The following is a 19,212-nucleotide window of genomic DNA, read 5'->3' as shown; positions in this document are numbered from 1 at the left end:
ATGCCCCTGGAAGATAGCCAAGAGGGGCTATCTTATTTACAGAACATGTTCTGTTTTCCTAGACTATTCTTGTTCAGTCATGGTATCCAATCACTGTTGCCACAAACTCCAGAGAACAAAAGAAGATCTTGGCAAAATACCTGCTAGTAACCTCTGGCGCTTTAGAAGGGCTGGAGTACAAACTGCATGACTTTGGCTACAGAGGAGTCTCTTCACAAGAGGTAATACTGGTTTCTCATTTCATTGAAGTATTAAACTGAGCAATTCATGTTTAGAAGTTTAGATCATGAAGTGAGACTTCTCTGGCCCAACTGCATTTGGTGCCTATTTCATGTAAAATTCATATAACATTCTAAAATCTTGAGCACCTTAAATCTTTAGCACCAAGCATTAGGTTTTCTTTTGTCATGTAGTGTAATACCCTGCAGTACAAGAAGTATGGCACTTCACATCTTATTTATACTATGAGACCAACAGTAAAATTAAAGTACTTATTCGTCTGGGGTCGCTGAGCATTCAAACAATCTCTAAGAATTGCCATTTAGGTTAAAGCCTGTCTGTAATTCGGAGTCATGTCTTGTTCTCAGACAGCAGGAATAGGAGCATCTGCACATTTGGTGAACTTTAAAGGAACTGATACGGTAGCAGGAATTGGTTTAATTAAGAAATATTATGGAACAAAAGACCCCGTGCCAGGCCATTCTATTCCAGCTGCTGAACACAGGTATTTCTCTTTCCTTGACACTTTGAATGTTAAACCCTTATTCTTCCTTTGGTTACAATCCAATGTAAATCTGGATTGACTGAAGATGCCATGTCTTGCTGTAAATGCCATGTCTTTTTAAAACTTGAATTCATGTAAGATTTTGCTTAAGTCATTTGCAAGACTGATGCTAGACAGTGACAGCTGTTGGCCACAACAAATTTTGCTGGTTTCATGTTACAAATGTCACTGTTCTCTGCCTTTATTGAAGTTAGCCATGAAGTGTTACCAAAACCGTTGCAAGATCCCAAATAAGAAAACTGGATGTCGGATGCAGTAGGCTTGTTCTGTGCCATTTCTTTATGCACTCAGTTCATATTATATGTTAACTTCTTAGTCATAACTATATAACGAGTTATAGCTGGTCAGCATTGGTGGTTGGTCAGGACCTGAGCATCTCTGTCAACATGTTGAACTCTTCATGAAATGCTGCTTCTACTATAATAAAAGCCAGGTATAAAGAAAGAGTTCTAGGGACTGAAATTATAAACCTTTGTGACTGTAGAGCCCAGCAAAATGTTTAGTGTGCAGGAGGGAAATGCAATAATGGGAATAATGGACAATACAGTCAATACTCATTTAAGTGAGTAACATCCATACAAAACATGCTGAGCAGCTGTGGTATATTGTGTGGACTGGACGCAGCAATCTGTCAGGGGAAGGCAAAGATATTTCACATGTTCCCCTTCCCCCAGCAGCCCTATTGGACCACACCAAAGTTGATTTCCAGGGTCATGCTCCTTGCATGCCGCTGAGAGAGGAGACTGGAATTTGCCTCTTCCTCAATGCAGTCTCCTCCAGCCCATGTGGCTATTAGTCCACATGAATCCTATGACCCAAGAATCCACTTTCCCAAGGTTGGAATGGACTGATGAGGGGGGAGATAAGGGAAAGATCCACAGTCCCTGTGCCCATGGATTGCTGGATCTAATCTACTGTCTTTTAACTTCAATCGATAAGTGTTCTTATTGGGTGAAAGTTTGGTCCATATCCCCAGTAGATGGTCTACTTGCTGTTATTCAGCCTGACTCTCTACGCTGTTTCAGGAATGTTAGTGGTTGTGCTGCTTTTTCCTACCCCTAGGGTTGCCAGGTCTCTCCTGGCCACCTGCAGGTGATGGGGAGTTAGGGTTGCCAGATCCAAGTTGGACAACTGGAGATTTGGGGGTGGAGCCTGGGGAGGACAGGGACCTCAGTGGGATACAATGCCATAGAGTCCACCCTCCAAAGCATCTATTTTCTCCAAGGGAACTGATCTCTGTAGTCTGGGGATGAGCTGTATTTCCAGTGGATCTCCAGCTCCCACCTGGAGGCTGGCACCCCTAGCTAACCCATAGCTTTCTGAAAGAAAGTCCCTTGGAAATGGTTTTATATGAGAGGGCTCTTCAGTATAAGCTATCTTCCTGACTCTCTAATGTATGGGTACATAACAGGCAGTCTGGAGGGCCCATATTGTGCAGCTCACAGCCCCCTCCCTTAAGGCTAGGAAGGGAGGTATTGCCACTGCACGTCCCCGTCCCCCCCATTCTCATCACGTCCCTGCTCTGGGATGCATCAAGAAGTGTACCTCCGGGGAGAACTTGAGAATGCTGTCAGCTGCTTTCTGGGCTGAGACAGGACATTCTGACCCTTCCACTGCTGTGGGAAATTTCTCTGTTGCATCCCCATGACTAATGATTGAAATAGGGGTGCAGTAAGGAAATTTCTGCAATAATGCTTGGTCATGTCTCAGCTTATTTAACAGCGGAGAGTCTGTGTTTTGAAACTTCTTGCTGCATCCCAGAGCAGGGACACCAGAAAAAGTCTCAGGAGGAGAGTTGGAACACCAACTTTCAGTAGTGCTTTGAGCTGAGAGGTGGTGATCTGATACCCCACCCCCCAGGAAATTTATCTGAAACTGAAATGCAATCCAATTCTCCACCACCACCCCACAGTCACATGCAATAATGAATCCAAGTAGTGTGGATGGCCCACTTAGCTCCAGTCAAGATCCACTATGGCCCACATATTGTGAGCTGTGCACCTCTGCTCTAGAGATGAATGGATGAAATGTAAAATCCTGTCCCAGACAGGACTCTTATTTCAGTTGGTAACCAAGTTACTTGAGTGCATGTTCCTGGTCTTCAGGGTGAGCCATTCACACTATTGCTGCTACGGCAAGGCATCTTTTTTCCCCCTAGAAGCTTGGGAATAAATCCCATGGAGCAGAGAACAGGATGAACTGTCTAATGTGAGGGAAAGTGGCATGTACCCTGTTAACATTTTAAAAGACCAGTCACCAATAGAAACATATACTGTATAAGCTGCTATATAGTATAAATGAAGAAACAAGCGCATTGGTGTTACAGTAAATTCTGCGAAGTACATCTCGACACGCAAACTTTGAGTTACTAAATAGCTCCTGTCTTTCCAGTACCATAACAGCTTGGGGAAAAGACCATGAGAAAGATGCTTTTGAACACATTGTAACCCAGTTTTCTTCAGTGCCTGTATCTGTGGTCAGTGACAGTTATGACATTTATAACGCTTGTGAAAAAATATGGGGTGAAGATTTAAGGCATTTAATTGAATCAAGAAGTGCAGAAGCACCGCTGATTATTAGGCCAGATTCGGGAAATCCGCTTGATACTGTGCTGAAGGTAATGTTTGCTTTGTTTTTTAACCCTTTATCATTTAATTAAATACTTGGAAACCCTGTTTTGTCTAGAAGTATTTCAACACTGTACATATTGGTTGACAAGACCATCCTCACTAATACCATTAATCCCTTTTCCCATCCCTGCTAGTACCTGGTCAAACAATAAGAAAATGAGGTACCTGAGAAATGATCACTGTCTTCCCACATTCATTTGCATGGTATAGAACTCTTGTGTGATGTAATGATACCTTTATAACGGTATGTGGCATAAATAAGACATACCCATAAAATAAGCCATAGCTGGATTTCTAAGCATTTGCGCAATATAAGCCATACCCCGAAAATAAGACATAGTAATAGTCGTGGCTATGCAGCGTACCAAGACTTCCCGCCAGTTCGCTGTTCCCGGAGAGTTTCCTCGACCTCAGACCACTCGTCCTGTAGCCCTACCCGTTTCCCCCTGCCATGCCCATTCCCGGAACAGAAGACATCCATTTTGGGGCTTTTCTCTATAATTTTTCTCCTGTGTGTGTGTGGCGGGGGGCAAGCAGAGTCTGTGTGTGTGGGGAGGGAGCAGTTTCTGTGGGTGGGGGGGAAGCCAAAGGGGGCTTTCGCCTGTTCTGCGGGGGGGGGTGCCCCCTGAGTCTCTCTCTCCCTGGTTTGATGGGGGGGGGCTTCAGTTGTGTGTCCTCAGGTTTTCCCTCATTCATAAGATCGGTTTGGTCTATTTTGATGCTTGCTCAAAACTGGTTTTCAAATTGTGACTTAAAGAATGCATTTGCCTGGTCCTGAGTGATGCAAAAGGGGAAATTCCACCCCCTCCTGCTCCTTATGCATAGCTAGCTGCCTCTGTTCCTTTCTATAGTTTTCAAACTCCCAGGTGTCAGATGTTGCTTTGCATGGTTGCAAACGTGTTGCTTTGCATGGTTTGTATGGTTGCAAATGTGTTGCTTTGCATGGTTTGCATGGCTGCAAATGTGTTGCTTTGCATGGTTTGCAAACTTCTTCGCACCTGCCCCGCCCTTGCTCCCCGCAGCTCAGCTGTTTGTCGGGGCTGGGAGCTTTGGGCATGGGCGGCAAGCTCTGCTAATTGCAACCCCCCATTGTCAGAGATGCACATTAAGGAGTGGGGACCCCTGTCGGGGCCCATATCTCAGCCCCCCCCCAACCTAATCTTTACAAAATTTGGGGGTTCTTGCAAGAAGAGTCCCCTCAAGCTAAGCTGAAAGTTTGGGACCTCTACCCCAAAAAATGCCCCCCCCCGAGCCGCGGAAAGGCGCTATTGTGTTTTTAATGGCTTTATTCGGCCGAGTTCGGACTACTTAACTATCTTGGAATAAATGTAGATTGTTGTACCATACTTAATAAAAATAAGACATCCCCTGAAAATAAGCCATAGTGTGTCTTCTTGAGGAAAAATAAATATAAGACAGTGTCTTATTTTCGGGGAAACACGGTATATGAAGTCACCTGTGTCAGTAAAGCAAGAGTTTGGTTGAAAGATTATTGGCACCTTCTCTGAAGTCTTGGAATTTCAGTCTTGGCTTTTGGACGTCGTGATCACAGAAGAGAAGTGCCTTGCTTTGCAGATACAGCTCTCTGCTTTGCCAATAAAAGTTAATGATTTCAGTTTACCAGCATAGTGGAGTGCTTGATAAACAATCATAAACGTTTCATCTACAGCTACCTAGGAAAACAAATATTAATTTAACTAGTTTGTTGGAATTGGTACTGATTACAATGGACTGGTGCCTCCTTTGGAATAATCCTTCTTGAACTGGGGAAAGCCTTTAGGTAGACAAAGGAACTTTTCAATGCAAATTAAATAAATATTAAGTGCAGAAAGTGCAGAGTGAATACATGGAAAACGGACAATACAATTACAGACTAACAAGAAGAACCTACTCGCCAAGGAAAGTAATATTAAGTAATATTAATCTATTTTTCTTTTTTACAGATTACAGATTTCCAGGTAAGTATAATTATTTCCAAAATGAACTGTGAAGAACTCCACAGTAAGAACAGCCGGGAAGTGATGGACGTGTTGTCTAGATCGGTGTCCACGTTTCACCAAAGGCTTCATCAGCTGATCAATTTCTATGTATAATAAAAATTATTTTATATACAATATAAATATTTTTTTAAAAAATTCTATAATAAATCTTCACAACAATAATCAACCTTGGTAACCAATTTTCTCCTCGCTCTCATATAATTAATAATATTATTAAAAAACACTGGCATATTCTTGAGAGCATCCCTGGTTGCCAATCCCCCCCCCCCCGTTTGTGGATTGCGCCGACCTCGTACTATCAGGGATATGGTTGTTCATACAGATTCCCTCATGATTAACTCTGAATATTTGCCTTCTCCAACATCGTGGCTCCCCCCAGCTGTAGGTCATCATCGATGTGGCTCGTGTTCTGTGTGCAATCTTTGTTTACCTGTTAAATAACTAACTTCGACTACCACAGGTTTCAAATTTACTTTACACCATTTCTCAAACTGCATCCAAACAGGTTGTTTGTTGTATATTTTGCAAATGTCAATTAATGTACATGGGAAGCACCGTGAGAACTGTCAGAACATGCATCTGTGAACATAGATCCAGAATACGCTCCCGAACTTTGTTTTTTATTATTATTATTATTATTATTATTATTTTATTTATATAATTGGAGGGTACAGGAAGGGAAAAGGGGAAGGGGTAAGTGTTATCATTATAAAAACAATACAGTATTATAAGATGGTTTTTAAATAAAACATAATTACAGAATATCTTTAGTTTATTATACTTACATCAGGCTGATTTATAATATTTTAAGAATTCATATTCTACTTGGCAGTTAATTGAGATAAAAAATATAATTCAGAATTTATTATAACATTTAAGCATATTACGTATAAATTAGCTGCATTTCATGTAATTATAAAAAGACACCCACTTCTCCTCAAATTGCTCAGTGGATTCACTGAGTTTAGGATTTAATTCAAAAGTCATTTTAGCCATGGTTGCATATTCCAGAAGTTTTTCTTTCCAGTCATCAATTTCAGGTATGTGGATTTGTTTCCAGGTTCTTGCTAAAAGCGCCGTTAACCTCTCATTTTTTAGAGAAAGGTCGTTCTGAAAACGATATGTCGTATTGCGTTCTTTGGCAATATCGGGGAAGACCCTATGACCAACAGAATATACAGAAGGTGGTGTTACAAATGAAGACCAAATTCATATTTTTATTCCGGATCCTCTCCCCTATAGCACAGGCCGTCAAAGAGCGGCTCCTTGAGCCCTTGAGTGCTGCTCTTTCCAGTCCCACCCAGTTGGCCGGCGGGGGTTTGAAGCGCTCCGCGCTGCCTACCAGCAGCGCAAACCGCTTCAAAGCCCCCCCTTCCCCGACTCCCCACCACCCAGCTGGCCGGCGGGGGTTCGAAGCGCTTCCCGCCCCTTCCACCTTCCCTGAACTTCCAAGGGCCCTCCCGGTTTCCATCCCCGCCCCTTTCCAGCGGGTGGTCTGGTCGGGGGGGGGTTCTGGTGTCCGTCCGGGCCCGTCTTCCAGCCGGCCGGCCCGAGAGCTACCTCCCCCTGGGGCCTCCTCTAGGCCGCTCCACTTTGGCTCTCCTCTCCCTTGTTGTAAGGGCCGCCTGGTGCTGGAGCCATCAGCGTCTGCACGCCGGCCCGCTGAGGCGTTGCCCTGCCCCGGGTCGCTCCTGGCCTCGCCTCAGCCCCGGTATGCTGGCCAGGAGAATGCCTTTCTGGCCCGCCCTCCTGTCGGGGATGGCTGTCGGGGGGCCCGTCACTCGCCCCTCCCTGCTCGGCCGGGCACCGCGGCTTGGCTCCGTTCACGCCGTCGCTGCGCCGCCTTTTCCCCAGGCTCGGAGGTAAGTGGGGCGCAGGGCCCGTCAGTGTCCGCCCAGGGCAGTCCTGGGTCGGGTCTTAAGGGAAGGTAGGAAGGAGCCCAGGCGGCGGTGAGGAGGAGGAGGATTTGCCACTCACATGCACATTTTCCCCATCCAGGTTCTCAAAACTCTGCACGGGGGTTATTGGCCATTTATGAATGGGAGGTTCTGCCTTGGATTTGCCACTCAGATGCACATTTTCCCCATCCAGGTTCTCAAAACTCTGCATGGGGGTTATTGGCCATTTGTGAATGGGAGGTTCTGCCTTGGATTTGCCACTCAGATGCACATCTTCCCCATCCAGATTCTCAAAACTCTGCATGGGGGTTATTGGCCTTTTATGAATGGGAGGTTTTACCTTGGATTTGCCACTCAGATGCACAACTCAACAGTAAGCCCCCCTGCAGAGTTTTGAGAATGCAGATGGGGAAAATGTACAGTGTTTGTCAGTCATTGTCATGATTTAATTTTATGGATGCCTTACTTACTTTTTTCCCTCCTCAGAGGCCATGTCTACCCACTGGCTTTCTTGGCGGTAGACCTGGACTCCGAGGAGGGGAAAAAAGTCCCCCTTCAGAGGCCAGGTCTACCAACTGGCTTCTATGGGCCTCCAGAGGCCAGGTCTACTGCCAGGAAAGCCAATGGGTAGACCTGGCCTCCCAGTGGGACTCAGCCGGAGGCCAGGTCTACCAATAGGCTTTTATGGCTGTAGACGACTCCGGACGGGGAGGGGGAAATGGCAGGGACTTACAATTTAATTTTTATCAATAAATAAGATCATTATTAAGTATGATATCAAGTTTTATTCAGTGTACCCACCTATAGTTTAAGAAATTTGGCTCTCAAAAGAAATCTCAATCATTGTACTGTTGATATTTGTCTCTGTTGACTAATGAGTTTGCCAACCACTGCCCTACAGGATTAAACAAGGAGCTTGATTTTTCTTGCTTCTTGTAAGCATTGAATTTTTACCTGATCCTTTAAACAATTCTCCCTGCCAGCTGGACTGTTCTTATTATTTACACCTGGTTTTTGCAATTTAGTATCCATACCAACTAATACTGACTTACACGTTTTGACATTGATCTATTGCTAAGCCCTCTAGGCAGCTGGAAAACTGTACCTAATATGGTTATGATTTATGTGCATTATTCCTGTTGAGGTGAGTTATTCCCTTTATGGGTGGCATGCTCTATTGGTTACCAAGGTTGATTATTGTTGTGAAGATTTTATTATTATAGAAAAATTTTAACAAATATTTATATTGTATATAAAATAATTTTTATTATACATAGAAATTGATCAGCTGACGAAGCCTTTGGCAAAACGTGGACACCGATCTAGACAACACGTCCATTACTTCCCGGCTGTTCTTACTGTGGAATTCTTCACAGTGCATTTTGGAAATAATTATACTTACCTGGAAATCTGTAAAAAAGAAAAACAGATTGATTAATATTACTTACCTTGGCGAGTAGATTCTTCTTGTTAGTCTGTAATTGTTTTATGTATTGTCCGTTTTTCATGTATTCATTCTGCACTTTCTGCACTTAATATATATTTAATTTGCATTGAAAAAAATTTGTGCTGTTTTGTTGTCCCTCAATAGAGCCCCCTTTTTTTCTGGTCTTTAGGTAGACAAAAGCAGTTCTGTGAAAAAATTGCACAGTAAGTTCCAGATGAGGGGTTGGAATGTACCAACTGGTTTACCAGGCAGCCTGCAGTAGGCTTTGCAAAATCTGATTTTTAGAAGCCATTTTATTTCTTTTCTATAAAAATACTTATATCCTACCTTTCCACAACAGCTCACAGCACTAATTTTAAAAATTTCCTGCAAAAATGATAGTATGATTCATGAAAGTTCATACTGAAATAAATTTTAGTGTGTACTTTTATTTTCCTAAACAAACCAACCATGCAACATTAGTATGGTAACCAGTTCTTAGCAGTGCTGAAAAAATTGATTGTGTTTAATAATATATTTATTTGGTTTTTACTTCCTGATAAGTTCAGTTCAAGTTAACAGCTGAGTTCACTCCAGTTCTTTAGAACTGAAATGTACAACTTTGTCTCCAAAGAGTCACAAGGAAAGTTTAAGCCCAGTTACTCAATACAGTAATGAAAAAATTGCTCTGCTTTTTGCAGGTTTTAGAAATACTTGGAAAGAAGTTCCCTGTTACAGAGAATGAAAAAGGTTATAAAGTATTGCCTCCATACCTCAGAATTATTCAAGGAGATGGGGTGGATATCAACACATTGCAAGAGGTAGGACTTCTCCCCCCCATTAAGATTTTTTAAAATAGTATTTCCTCATAGGATACTAACAGTAAGCTCTATGTAACCTTATCACCCACCCTCTTCCCCAGCATAGCCCATCAACAATAGAAGACGCTGCATAAACACAGCCAGTTAAAAGTAGAGATTTTTAAAAGGGGGGAGTGAGAATGGGGCGGGGGAGGTGAGGCAGTAATATGGATCCAGCTGACTGGCGAGTTGAGAAGGTGAGGCATCACAGATCAAAGAGATACAAAAAATATTGCCAAATGGAAGTAGTCTCAGGAGCTCTCATCTGTTACATGTACAGAGATCTAACATATAATTGACCCAGTCATTCACACGGGGGAGGAATATGAGATTTCCAGTGCTGTAAGATAATTTGCTTGGCAACCAAGGCTACCCTTTGAATCAGTAAGACTTCGTGTTTGGGAAATGCCCATAGAGATAGTATGTTACCTAGGATTAGATTATTAAACTGTGAGGTACAATTTGGTAGACAATGGAAGATTAATCCGAGATATAACATCTGGCCAGAAATGTGCAATTTGGGTGCATCCTGAGAGCATGTGGACCAGATTGCATCTAAGTGTTCAGTAGAGCCAACAGGCATCACTCTCAGCAAGGCATAAATATGGCAGGATACCAAGGTATTAATAAAAGAGTTTTTTGATGAATAAACCTTAGATGCATGTCCAGGATAGCCGATTTAATGCATACAAGTGCATTTTGCCATTGGCACAGGCGGATTGGGGTGTTCAGTTCCAAATTCCAGTGGGAACAGGTAGAATCTTGCTTAATTTGCAGATTGCCAGCAATTAAACTCAATGCTATTTCAATATTGTCCGTTAAGATCAAACAGATAGTGTTGACAAAAGGCTTATACAATATGAATAAACTTGACTTTGAAGTATGAGGCGAGATGGGACGATGTATAGAGGCAGGATCAGTTGTATAAAGCAGATGATCAATAAGCAGAATATAAGAGAAAATTAAACAAATGGAAGGAGACTATTTGAATTTCTAGTGTATTATAGGAACCAAAATGGATTTGGGACAACCATGAATAAGATTAATATGAATAAGGAAGAGAGCTCCTATAAATTGTACTTCAGATGGCATCTAACACTGTTACAACTGACACATCAGTAATCTTGGCACTGTCAGGTCCCTAAAGGACATCTACTATATATGTTCTGAAGCTGTCTGACAATTAGAAGCAAATGCAGATCATATTTTTTGGAAACTTTGGGTAATGAAATACCTTTTGAACTCCCAAGTATTTTTACTGGAGTTTGTGGGGAAACTATGCTGGAAATTATATAGCATTTATCATAAATTTGCGAGAATGCATATAGCTAAAACATGGAAACTGAAAACACTGAATCTACAGGGATTGGTATAAGAAGATATAGTTGGTAACAGTGTTGAAAAAGTTTATGAAGAACTGGATTTTGTTCTTTAAACACTGGAATTCAGGATTTTTGGGTTGTGTACCGCCTTGCATAAGAGCCCCGTGGCACAGAGTGGTAAGCTGCAGTACTGCAGTCCAAGCTCTGCTCACGACCTGAGTTCGACCCCTACGGAAGTCGGTTTCAGGTACCGGCTCAAGGTTGACTCAGCCTTCTAGCCGAGGTCAGTAAAATGAGTACCCAGCTTGCTGGGGTTGAGGGAAGATGACTGGGGAAGGCACTGGCAAACCACCCCACAAACAAAGTCTGCCTAGTAAATGTCGGGATGTGACGTCAGGAATGACCCGGTGGGTCAGGAATGACCTGGTGCTTGCACAGGGGACCTTTACCTTTTTACAGCCTTGCGTGTATTTTTCATTGATTTGGAAATATTAAAAATGGGGAGATAAATCTGATGTTAGAACAAAAAATGATTTATGTATCCTGCCCTCCTTGATACAGTCCCTAAATTTTACTCTAAAATATAATGTATTTCAAAACATTGCAAAATTTAATCCACGTACATCTGAAATACATTCCACCAGTTCAAGACAAAAAAGCATAATTTGAAGGCTCTGAACTGGACAATAATGTAATTAATTGCTTAGATGGTTCACATACTACACTTGGAACATCAGAGTGAAACAACTTTAAAACAAATGCATGTTTTCAAGGACACTGACATATGACTAGTGGAAGATCAGCTAAATATAACAGGAAGCACTTGAGCTACAGCCCACCTACTCCAACTGAGTCACAAGAGGACCCCATAAACTCATTACTAGATCCCAAAGAATTGGGAAGGCCCTGCAGAAGGGACTTATTCATAACTGTATTGGATGCTATGTAATACTGAAACTATCTAATGACTTCTGTCCGCTACTTGTATATACTTGTTATCATCTGTATAATTCCAAAGATAGTTTACAAGATATTCAGTGTAGATCTTTTTCTCTACACTTCTGGACACTTCCATGAAAACAGTATGGCATGTCTTCTGAGACTGAGTAGATAACTTAAAAATAACTCACAATGTCTTCTTTATTGTTGCTGGAATAAAATTACCATTCTGGTTAAGCTGTAAAACTGACAAAGTTATTTAAAAGGCTCCAATGAGACACTGATGCAACGTAACTGTCGAAGCAAATAGTCCCTGCAAATTTAATTTTTTTTCTCAATCTACATTATCTTTCTAATTTTTCCAGTTCTTAGACCAAGGTCTTGAACAATAAAACTATAAAACTTAAATAAGCCCCATATCTAAAAACACCTCCCTTTGACGCTTCTCTGCAGCCTCTAAAAAACGAGCAACAAAATAAGTACATTGAGAGTCATGAGTCCTGTAGGAGGAAGGACAAGTTAATACAACAGAGAAAATATGTTAAATGATTTTAAAAAGAAACTTCTTTGTAACAGGTTCAAAATGTCGAAGTGTACTGGGAATAGAGAGGATGCTTGATAGGTTTAGATCTAAAGGTCATGTTGTATGAACTTTACTCGGATGGTTGTGCACTCCCCACACACCTCTTTATCCCTTAGGACTCTTCAGGCTGCTCTGATAGGCTAGGTCCCAGGCCACGTTGTATTTATCCCCAGAGGGTACTGTAAAGTCAGTGTCATCATATTCATAAGAAGCCTTATCTGTTCTTTCTCTAAAAAAAAACTACCTGGACGGAAGTTAATTTTCTCTTCTGGACTCAGTAAAAATATACCAGTGATGCAGTTCTTCAGCAGTGAATTTCTGTAACTAATTCAGATGACATTTTAAAATGGAAATCCAATCAACATGCTAAGTATCAATGCTCCATTCCTTTTCCCATAAGGTACATCTATTGCCTGTAAAAGAACACCATGCTAAATGCATGATATGGAAAAATATAATAACTGATTTGCTAAGTTCATAAAATACCTTCTGTTGCTTTCTTACAGATTGTGGAGGGAATGAAACAGAAGAGATGGAGTATTGAGAACATAACCTTTGGGTCTGGTGGAGCTTTACTGCAGAAGTTAACTAGAGATCTGCTGAATTGCTCCTTCAAGTGCAGTTACGTGGTGACCAATGGTCTTGGGGTATGTTCTCTAAATGTAACACTTACTTGGGGGTGGGGAGAGAAAATCAATCCATTGATTTCACTTTTTGTTGTGTCTGAGAGCTAGTTTGGAGAAAGGATTAACCCTGCTCACAGCATTTTTCACTTTGCATTTAGGTCAATGTCTTTAAAGATCCTGTGGCTGATCCCAACAAAAGATCAAAGAAAGGCAGGTTGTCTTTACACAGGACACCAAATGGAGACTTTGTTACCCTAGAAGAAGGCAAGGAAGATCTTGAATATGGCCAGGTATGTGTGTCTTAAACCCTTGGCTTAAAAAAAGGTTACTGCATTTGCCATGAAGCCTTAAAATCTGAGGGAAAGGATCTTACTAGCTTGCTGTTACGCTTTAGTGAACTGTGAACACACAGGATAAACACTATATACCACAATTCAGAAGGTTAATCATATTGATTAAAACTGCATGCTAATTCAGAGTATGTGTCCAGCACCCAGTGGGGGGGGGGGGGGAGACAAGCAAACTGTGGAAGGAAAAATAGCCTGCTCTTGATTAGTGCTAAATCTCTGAGGCGTGGTATAGTTTGGTTAATGTACCACCATTTTCTAAATATTTTCTAAATACTTTGTATGAACTTTGCTGTCACTTTTATAGCATGCTATACCGATTGCTTGAAATGCTGCCATGCTCATCTCTATGGGCGCTGCTAAACACTTATCTGAGTTACTTACAAATATACACTGGTGTTTTTCACAATCTCCTAGCATAGCTTGAGACACAGTACTTTATAATGGAAACTTCAGAGTTTCAGCAAAAAGTGAGAAGACAAGTAATGAGTTTGTATGTGTGAATTGACACATGGTTTTATCTTAATGCAGGGTTAAATTGTTGGGGGTATTAAGAGTTAAAGCTCTAGCTTTAAGCTTCAGTTGCCTACTTGCAACGGGGTCTATTAGGCCTAAGAGCCTGATTGTGCATTACATCAAAACTAAGCCAAGCTCTGACAGTTGAGAGGGGAAGGAGTAGGGAGAACCAACCGGCAAAGAAGTAACAAGATGAAAGAAAACAAGTAGATAGCAACCAGCAGTTCATGCCCTCTTGGTTTGCCTGTGGCCCCTGTCTCACAATCCTGGCTGGGGGTTAAGGGCGGGATGGAAATTGAACGAATAAAAATAAATAAATCCTCAAGAGGAGAAACCTGGCTGAGATGCAGCTACTTCTGATGTGACAAATGTAACAATATGAGCTTTTCTGAGTCACAGCTCACTTCAGACACGCTCAGGGGAAAGGCGAGCATTTAGATATTTTAAATAGATCTCACCACATTGTATCTTAAAGCCTGACCATTTATTTGTCTGTGTCTGTGCATGTCTATCCAGCTTCAACAATCTGAGTGTTATAATATTGTTTTACTGAAACTTGGTGGGGGGATTGTCTTGCAGGATCTTCTTCACACAGTGTTTAAGAATGGAGTAGTAACGAAATCTTACTCATTTGATGACGTCAGGGAAAATGCCAAGCTGAAGACAAGTGAGCTGGAAGTGACGCTTCACTAAAGTTTCATTCCACATTTGTATGCGTGTAACCATTATGTACTACATAGCTAAAGATTTCTTGTACAGATCTGTGTATTTGTGTTTGCCACATTATAGCCAAATTATTTGTTGGTTTATGGACATCACTGCCCTATTTTTTTTCTTGCCAATCTTTAGAAAAGATGGAATTGGGAAAATACTTGCAGTGTAAACCATGTTCAGTGCGCTTCTAGGGGCCTTTTGCCAGTAGTGATTCAATCTGGTATTGATCTCCTCACAAACGACAGAGCTGAGAACTTTTATATATAAATATATATATATATAGTAGGATACCACAAAACAGATTTGCATAAAAGTATCATTGCTTTATGTTTATATTTAACTTGTATTTTTGTACAAACAAGATTGTGTAAAATATATTTAAAGTTTCAATAATTGCGTCTTTCCAACTTTTCATGATTTTTAAGAGCACAGACTTTCAAGGAAATACATGGGGTGGGGAATTCATTGCCTTTTTTTGTCCATTGATCAGCAAATAAAACATGGCCTTAAAAAGTTTTATTGTGACAATTGTACTATTTGAACATTTAATCAGGATTCATTGCTCCCTTGAGATCCCACAGAAGTACAGCTCTCACTGTTCATTGTTGTTCTGTCTGTGTCAGTCAACAACTATATTTCTGTTCTTAGTGGAATGGTGAAGTGCTATAAAATACATAGACCTTGCTAGATGGCAAGATATGTAAATGAATGCCAAATGTGGAAGGACTTTTTACTGCCACGGAGATTGTTAAGTGCGCCTCTTATGTGTTAATAGTAAGGACACAATCCTGTGCATGCTTATCTCGATGTAAGTCCCATTCAGGTCAGTGGGAGTTACTTCCAAGCAATTATGCATGCGATTGGGCCACAGAACCTCTAAGGGATCTCCTCTTCTGCTACAGCCTGTGTCCATGTAAAACACCATTATGGAAGTGGTGTGTTAAAGTAACTACACTTTGGGGGTTTATTTTTCCACATGTTGTGACATCTCTAAAGCAAATGCTGAATACTTCACTTTTTTTACTTCTTTGTATTTTGGTCATTGATTTTTGCCATTTTGTCACTAGATGTTATGTTGTGTAGACATCTAAGCTATTTTTTGGTTAGAACAATTTTAATAAATCATACTAGCCAAATTCCTTTTACATTGGTAGCATCCCCTATAAGGGAACACTATGCAGAGGTTAACTATTGTAAGAACAAAAAGGGAATGAAAGGTACTATTATTATTTTTTAGATTGAACTTGATTTCACTTTTTACCTATGCTCTGAATTGCTTATTAAAGAACAAGATGGTCAGTGATGTGACCTGACAAACTATATCAAGTTCTCAGGTATGCAACCATATTTCGGGACAGTTCCTAGAAAAGAAAAATTTAACCACTTTTCTAGAGGAAGTATAATAATGGCCTTGGATTAGCTTTGTGGCATAAAACCTCTGGTTGCTGCTGAAGGGGCACTTGGCTTCATCAATTCTATGAGATATGGTTTACAAAAAGTCTCACAGAATGTGAAAACAAAGATAACTTTTAAATGTTGGAAAAGCCATATTTTAACATTCTTACTAAGGATCATATTTAAATACCAAGATACATACAAGAAACCACTTATGGCCAGTCCTGATAATTTGTTTTGCTTAATAAGATTTCTGCTATTACTGTATCTGGTTATACATAAAAGAGATGTATTAATTACAAACAATGGTTTGGTTAGTTCTCTACACCCTGGCTTTCATGATCAAAAGCAGCTTGCCCTGCCAACTGCATTTAGTCTTTCAGAAAATAGATTAAAGGTCAGCAAAGGTTTTAACTCTACCACACCATGGATTGGAGCCCATCAAAAAGATGTGCAGGTTCCTCTTCCTGCAGCAGCTCTTCAACTCCCGCTTTGTGCTGCTCCTTGGGTCCCCTGTCCCTAAGGAACAGCACTGGGGGGGCATTTTGGGCTGCGGTGAGAGAGGGAAAAGTTTTGGATGGAATACAACCCAATGCACTGGGGGAACAGATTGTATGATTAGATGGTACCAAAAACTGGTAAATTTCCCACATAATATTTTTGTACTTGAAAGCTGTAGAAAGACACTGTTATGTATCCTTGATTCCCTGAGTGAATGTTTAGTTTCTGGATTGTTTCGTACTTAGACACTCTGAATTTTTTCAGTTTAGATTTGTTAAGTAAAAAAATAATCTTGTACTTCAAGTCACCTGGTGCTAATGAGTTCTGGGCTTTTACCAGCAAGGTTTTTAGTGTTAGACAGTTGACATCTCAATCAGTTTCATGTTGGAGACTAAACCTACTACAGAACCTGAAGCTTAAATATTCTAATTCTTCCATACAGAAGCAAACAGCATGCTTGGTTTTGTTTCAAACAATTTTAAGAACTGATACCTTTAAGTTCCCAATTCAGAACAGTTAAATACCTTTATTTAAAAATGGTCATTGGGAATCTTCCACTGTTGACTCTAAACATTTATTTGTAACCTATATTTAACAAATTATGACTATTTTTTTCTCAGAGGAACGGTTATAAAATTGATATAAAATCTTTTTATAGCAAAGATTGCCTTGGAAGATTTATGATGTATTTATTGTTTGCCAAAATTCAAACCTTAAACAGAATTTTCCTCTAGTTTTACATTCCTTAATCTACCTAGCAGAATAAGTATTCACCTATGTTAAAGTAGTCATAATGTACCTGGCATCAAAGATCAATGTAATGAATATGGAAATAAACTTTTAGTTCCAGTAGTGAAACTTCTAGCTATTTGACTTATTTTAGAATTGTGCCGTTTAATCAGCAGATGACTGGTACGTATATTGTGAAATGCCTAGAGGAAGTATGGTGCCCTGAACTAGGAATGGCCGGCCTCTATGTCCTTGGCACCCACTTTGTTCTCCAGACATTATCCAGGGACTTTCTTGTGAATCCCAGTTAATCTGGTGGACTTGTGCAGTTCTAACAGGTTTGTAGAAAAGGTGATACTTGATTCTCTTAGCTGAATTTGGGCGTGTGTTTCTAATTGAGCATCAGATATCTCTCATAATCATCTGCACTGCGGCTTTGTACTTCCCAAGTGCAGTGTGTAGCCACCAAAGTAACAAAAAAAACAAGGACATGGAAGTCTGCTTATGCAGCTTCAACCTGCCTTTGTGCACTGAAAGGTTAGTATAGAAGTGCAGACAAAACTGTCTTTGCTGTGTGTGGGTACTCACAGTAGAAGTCACAGCTGGCCACAGCCTCCTGGTTACTGTGCATGCAGTATTTAAGAAGCTAAATTATGTGCCAAGTTTTTAAAAAAGCAAGGCCTTGGATTTAAAATACTGACAAACTCCATACCTGTAGTGAAATATTTTGAATATTTGCATCCCGCTTTTCTGCTTAAGTATACAAATTTGGCAGAAGTTCTTCCTCTTGGAAAAGCATGGTCTGGAAGGGACTGTAGCTTAGTGAGTGAGCAAATGCTTTTGCACACAGATGTCTGAACTTCAGTTGCTAGCATTTCCTTTTTAAAGGAATACAGATAGTGTTAGAACATTAGGTTTAGCAGAGTGCTCAAGGCGCATGCATGCAGCAGGGTACTATCTGGTTTGTGTGTGCTGCTAAGAGATAGTTACACATGGAGCATCTTTATCTTTGCAAAATGAATATAAGTCCTTTATTGTAAGGAACTTCATTCTAGGCAGGATAGAGCAGAGACAGGTTTCTAATCTAGTCTAACTAGGATGGAATAGAGATGCAGGAGGCAAGTCCTGCCCTCATGGTGCCAAGATGGAGAAGACCGAAGGTTTCAGCCAGAAGGAAGGAAGATTCCCAGAGAGTAGCAATCTACCCATCAAAGAAATAGTATCAGAGCAATAGAAAGGAAGGATGCTCAGTGTCCTGACCTATCTATCTCTGACTCTGTAGTCCCCCTGTGAAGTCTGAGGTTAACAGACAGAGTGAAGTCATTCACTTCCAACAGGTAGCAGGACTAGGAAAGCCCTCTCTCTGAAACCAGAGTTGACAGTTCTGAGCTAGACAGAGCAAAGGTCTGGGTATAAGACAGCTTCAGATAGGGAAAAATACAGCATATATGGGCTCGGGTCCATTCAGATTCTGAATAACAAGCATAAAAATGAATTTTAATCCTGTAAATGCACCCACAAAATCACACAAGGTTGGAAGAGACCTCAAGGGCCATCCAGTCCAACCCCCTGCCATGCAGGATCCCACAATCAAAGCGCTCCCGACAGATGGCCATCCAACCTCTGCTTAAAGACCTCCAAAGACGGGGACTCCACACACACACACACCCCCGAGGCAGCGCATTCCACCGTTGAACTGCCCTCGCCGTCAGAAAGTTCTTCCTAACGTTTAGGTGGAATCGCTTTTCTCTTAGTTTAAATCCATTACTCCATGTCCTAGTCTCTGAAGTAACTGAGAACAAGCTAGTTCCCTCATTAACATAGCATCCCTTCAAATGTTTAAACATGGCTATCATGTCACCCCTTAACCTTCTCCAGGCTAAACAACCCAGCTCCTTAAGTCTCTTCTTATAGGGCATAGATTCCAGACTTTTGACCATTC

At 41.0% G+C, this 19,212-nt stretch overlaps 1 protein-coding gene across 1 annotated transcript in view; it reads left to right on the top strand.

Moving 5' to 3' along the window:
* NAMPT (nicotinamide phosphoribosyltransferase) overlaps positions 1 to 15,243 on the top strand; it is a 29,859-nt gene extending 14,616 nt beyond the window's left edge. Inside the window, exons 5-11 of the mRNA XM_056846960.1 lie at positions 63 to 221; positions 588 to 724; positions 3,176 to 3,401; positions 9,440 to 9,559; positions 12,949 to 13,089; positions 13,227 to 13,358; positions 14,511 to 15,243. Coding sequence (XP_056702938.1) covers positions 63 to 221; positions 588 to 724; positions 3,176 to 3,401; positions 9,440 to 9,559; positions 12,949 to 13,089; positions 13,227 to 13,358; positions 14,511 to 14,624 — 1,029 coding nt within the window. The 3' untranslated portion in view covers positions 14,625 to 15,243. The remainder of the gene's footprint in view (positions 1 to 62; positions 222 to 587; positions 725 to 3,175; positions 3,402 to 9,439; positions 9,560 to 12,948; positions 13,090 to 13,226; positions 13,359 to 14,510) is intronic.
* The last annotated feature ends 3,969 nt before the right edge of the window (positions 15,244 to 19,212 follow it).

This window comes from Euleptes europaea, chromosome 3, assembly GCF_029931775.1.
Source record: "Euleptes europaea isolate rEulEur1 chromosome 3, rEulEur1.hap1, whole genome shotgun sequence".
In the NCBI taxonomy this organism is placed as follows: Eukaryota; Metazoa; Chordata; class Lepidosauria; order Squamata; family Sphaerodactylidae; genus Euleptes; species Euleptes europaea.
This window is presented reverse-complemented; position numbering and strand designations above follow the sequence as displayed.